Consider the following 4,032-nt stretch of genomic DNA (forward strand, 5'->3'; position numbering starts at 1 on the left):
GTTGGGGGGGGTGGGGTTTTTCCCCCCCTCCCTTGGGTATTTTTTTCTTTTATTTTTTTCTCTTTTTTTGCATGTAACGGTCGGGGCCCCGGGCCTTCCCCGCGCCAGTGCTGCCCCCTTCCGGCACCGGCGGCTTTTTTTTACAACCTAAAGTTTGTAAACAAGAGTCACGTGGTGGCGGGCGGGTCGCACCGATCCCGGTCCCTTCCTCCCCCCCCCAACCAGACCCGGTGCACAGCGGCGCCCGGGCAGGGGTCTGCGCCCCCCCCGGGCCCCCCCGGGGCTTTGGGAGGGGGCCGCGTCGCCCCGCGCGGCATTTTGCATCCGGCGGGTTGCGGTGCGCAGGGAAGGGCGTTTGCTCCGCGCGCCGGCTTCGGTGCCAGCTGCCTGCGCCCTGCCGTGACGCCGCTGTTGCTAAACGGCAGCTGGGAGGTGCGAATCTCGCCATCGGGTGCTGAAGTGTCAACCGGGGTGAACGTGACTGGAACAACCCTGCTGACGTTTAAAAACCAAACGTTTCCTCCCCGGCACTGGTTCGCGCTGGCGCTCTGAGGGATGCCAGCTCTTCCCCGTGTGACAAGTCCCTCCGGTCTCTTGCAGGCACTAGGGTGTACAGTCCTCCGGAGTGGATCCGCTACCATCGCTACCACGGCCGCTCGGCAGCGGTGTGGTCCCTGGGYGTGTTACTCTACGACATGGTCTGCGGAGACATCCCCTTTGAGCACGATGAAGAGATCGTGCGGGGCCAGGTGTACTTCCGGCAGAGGGTCTCTCCAGGTGGGCACGTGGGTTTTTTTTGCCTCGGGGAATAGCACGCGTTAGGAGATGATGCTGGATACGCAAGCGTCCAGCTCCTACCGGCTAGGGAGGGTTTTGTTCTCTCCTTTCGGTTAGCTGGAGGATGGAGAAGGGGGGCACTTGTCTTGCCATCCCTGCCTGCTCTCCTCCAAAAATGGTAATCAATGTATTTGGGTGTTGGGAGCAGCCCTGAGCGCAGCTGGGATAATGTGGATGGTGACACGAGAGGGGCAGGAGTCCCAGCCTTCCCAGCCTGACCCTTGGTTTCTCTCCCCAGAATGCCAGGATCTCATCAAATGGTGTTTGGCCTTGCGACCCTCGGACAGGCCATCTTTCGAAGACATTTTAAACCATTCTTGGATGCAAGGTGTCCACCTACCGCAGAAGACAGCAGAGATCCACCTGCACAGTCTGCTCCAGGAGTCCAGCAAATAACTCCTTGCATCTCTTGGCTGTAAAAACAAAAGAAAACAGAATTATTCTTCATGACTGTAGCACTGAGTGGGGATTGTCACATGGGAACATCTACATCTCATTTTAGAGCTAGACCACACTGAAGAGTCAAGTCATCCAAGAGCTGGTGGCCACGATCCAACCCAGGTATCCTGGACTTGAACTTAATGGACCTGTCTCCCTTGAAGTCTTGCCAGTCAACTTTTGGCGGTGTTTTATGGACGCTCCCACGAGTGTCCCTGGCCTGCTGAATTCGGGACTGTGAGAGGATCAGAGACGTTCTAGCGAGAAAAGCTTCAACCGGGGGAAACTGTTTTGGGGGTGGGGGGAGGGCGAATACCGTGTCCGAATAGCTGTCTCTCCTTCACTGTCACCGTGTTCCGAGTGCCTTCAGTTGCAATCTGGGCTGTGCTGGAGGAAATACTTGAATCTTCCTACACTGCTGCTTTTTCCAAGACTTGCCTGGGTATATAGCTACTTCTTCCCTTTTCGACAAGGAAACAGGTCAGAAAAAACTTGGTCAGAAGAAACGTGGGAGCGAAGCGGACGACATCTCCTGGCTCCCGTGGCTTCCACAGTGTGCTGTCTTGTGTGAACTTTCTTTCTTGGGCTCCTTGCTTCCCATGCCCTCACGAATGCACAAACAATGCAACCCAACTGAGCTGTAAATGTGTGTACAGAATTATACAGGAGCAAAGCTTGGTGTACAGTTGTTAATAATGGTAACATGTTACCTTTTTTTTTTTTCTTCTTCCAGTTTTTGTTTTTAATTTATTTTCATGGATTTGTTCGGGGCTTTTTTGTTTTGGTTTGGTTTTTTGTTTTGTTTTTTAAAGGAAAGGTCCTAGCCAGTAGGTTAACTTATTTATTTATTTATAACTCATGTGGGTCCTTGACCCGTGCCTCGCTTCTACAGCTGCTGATCCCCGGGTTTCCCACGTGGGTCTCCCCTCCGTGTCCATCCTGCGTCCCTCTCCAGCCTCGCAGAGCGCTACTGTTCGATGTCTCGCCGCTGCGTGGAGCAGCCGCCTGCTTCCCGGCTGCCTGTAAATAATTCTGGTTGCTGTCGTTCCCTTCCACGTGCAGTTCTCAGTTTGCAGATGAGTTTTGGTTTTTCCCCCCCGGCTGGGGCTGGGGGTGTCCTGTGCGCGTGGGTACCCAAGCGCTCTTGTCGCTGAGCCGTGGGGGGAGCGGGCCGGGGCTGTCCGTACTGTCGAGTCTGTACGTGTAACCAGTGTGTAGCCAGCGGGTTTTTGTTAATAGTTAATATTGTACAGGGGAATTCAGAAAACTTATTTTTTTTATACATGCGGTTTTAAATAAAAATGAGTTACTTGATTCCATGGTGACATCTCTTATTGCGGGCCGCACACCCAGAGGAAAGCCGGGAGCAAGCGAGCAGGCTACCAGCGACCGGAGGATCCTGACGGCACCGTTGCGAGTGCATCAGGTTGTCTCCGGCTGGAGCGAGCTCGGGTTCGCGCTCCTCCCCACGGAGAGGTGAGAGTAGGGAATGAGAGTATCGCCGCACTCGCTGCAGCCGAGACAAACTCCAAAGGTCCCACCCAGAGACCGGCCAAGCCGAAAGCCACCCGGCAAGGGCTGGATCTGGCCCTCCGCAGGGTGCGTGGAGTTTCCAGCGCCGGCCGCTCCTGGCGAGTCCCCTGGGAGAGATCAAAGGGGTGCGGAGCCCTTCTCCTTCCCGTTCCTCCGCAGGTGGCCGCGCTGCTGGTGGGGAGCATGTGCCGGGAGCAGCACGTAAACAAACATCAAAGCGACCTTGTGAAATGCCGGATGTTGTCAGCCAAATTAAGCTTCGGTAACGYGGATCCTGTTGCTCCGGCTCTGTCAGCGCGCGGCGTGTATTGCATGCTGGGTGCCGGTGGGTTAAGAAAGCCGCCCGAGGACTGTCCCCACCTCCAGAGCGGCTGCGGCTAGCGCAGAGTTAGAGGAAGCCGATGTTCAGATTACGAGAAGTTGGGTGCTATCAGTCAGCAGTGGTAACTCCTCGCTCGAGCTTTTACCCTTCAAACTGTCAAACCCCATTGCCCAGCTCCACGGTGCTTTGAGTTTCGGGGGTGTCGGTTGTTTTGCTCGTGTGTTTTAATGAGCCTAATTTTAAAGCCTTGCTCTCACTTCCCTGGCCTCGGTCTCTTCCCCTTCGGTTGTACTGGGGAGCACCTGCAGCCGCCCCGAAGCGTTGGGAGGTCTCCAGTTCGGCAGTCATCCGGGCTCGTGCATCTTTGGAGCCTGTTTCCCTCCCTGCAGGTCACGTCGCAAACCTCCCAGCCAGGTCTGACCCCGAGCACCGGGACCGTCCTTCCCGGCTGCGCCTCTCTTTGCCCCGCGGGTTTCTCGTTGGAAAACCCAGGCGCCCTTTCGGGGGCCGCCTGCCTTTGCCCCCTGCGACGCCTCGGAGCCTCGTGGGGTGACCTGACGCCCGCTGCGTCGCTGCCCTTGGAGGAAAGCGTTAACTGGGCTGGTTTGTTTTGCTTTGCTCGCTCTCAGCTGCATCTTTCATCTCTTCCTCGGGGCTGCTAGAAGCAGGAAGCGCAGCTCCAAACGGCTTCAAAGTTTTCAGGCCTATTTTGAGCTGTGGTTTGCATTTAACCTCCTCTCTCTCTTTCCCTCCGGACCATCCGGGAAGTCGCTCTTACACGAAAGCAAAACTCTCCGCGGCGCTGCCTGGCCCGGAGAGGAGCCCCAAGCCCTGGCACTGTGGCTGTTGTCCCATCCTGTGTCCCCCCCCGCCCGTGCTGGGGCCTCCGGACCTTGGCGGGC

General features: G+C 56.6%; 1 protein-coding gene across 1 annotated transcript in view; it reads left to right on the plus strand.

Annotated features, from left to right (window-relative positions):
- Positions 1-1,974, plus strand: part of PIM1 (Pim-1 proto-oncogene, serine/threonine kinase) — a 13,543-nt gene extending 11,569 nt beyond the window's left edge. The window contains exons 5-6 of the mRNA XM_026056512.1: positions 601-777; positions 1,076-1,974. Of these exons, the coding sequence (XP_025912297.1) occupies positions 601-777; positions 1,076-1,233 (335 nt within the window). The 3' untranslated portion in view covers positions 1,234-1,974. The remainder of the gene's footprint in view (positions 1-600; positions 778-1,075) is intronic.
- Positions 1,975-4,032: the final 2,058 nt, after the last annotated feature.

The sequence above is a fragment of the Apteryx rowi genome, unplaced genomic scaffold, assembly GCF_003343035.1.
Source record: "Apteryx rowi isolate R43461 unplaced genomic scaffold, aptRow1 scaffold_132, whole genome shotgun sequence".
In the NCBI taxonomy this organism is placed as follows: Eukaryota; Metazoa; Chordata; class Aves; order Apterygiformes; family Apterygidae; genus Apteryx; species Apteryx rowi.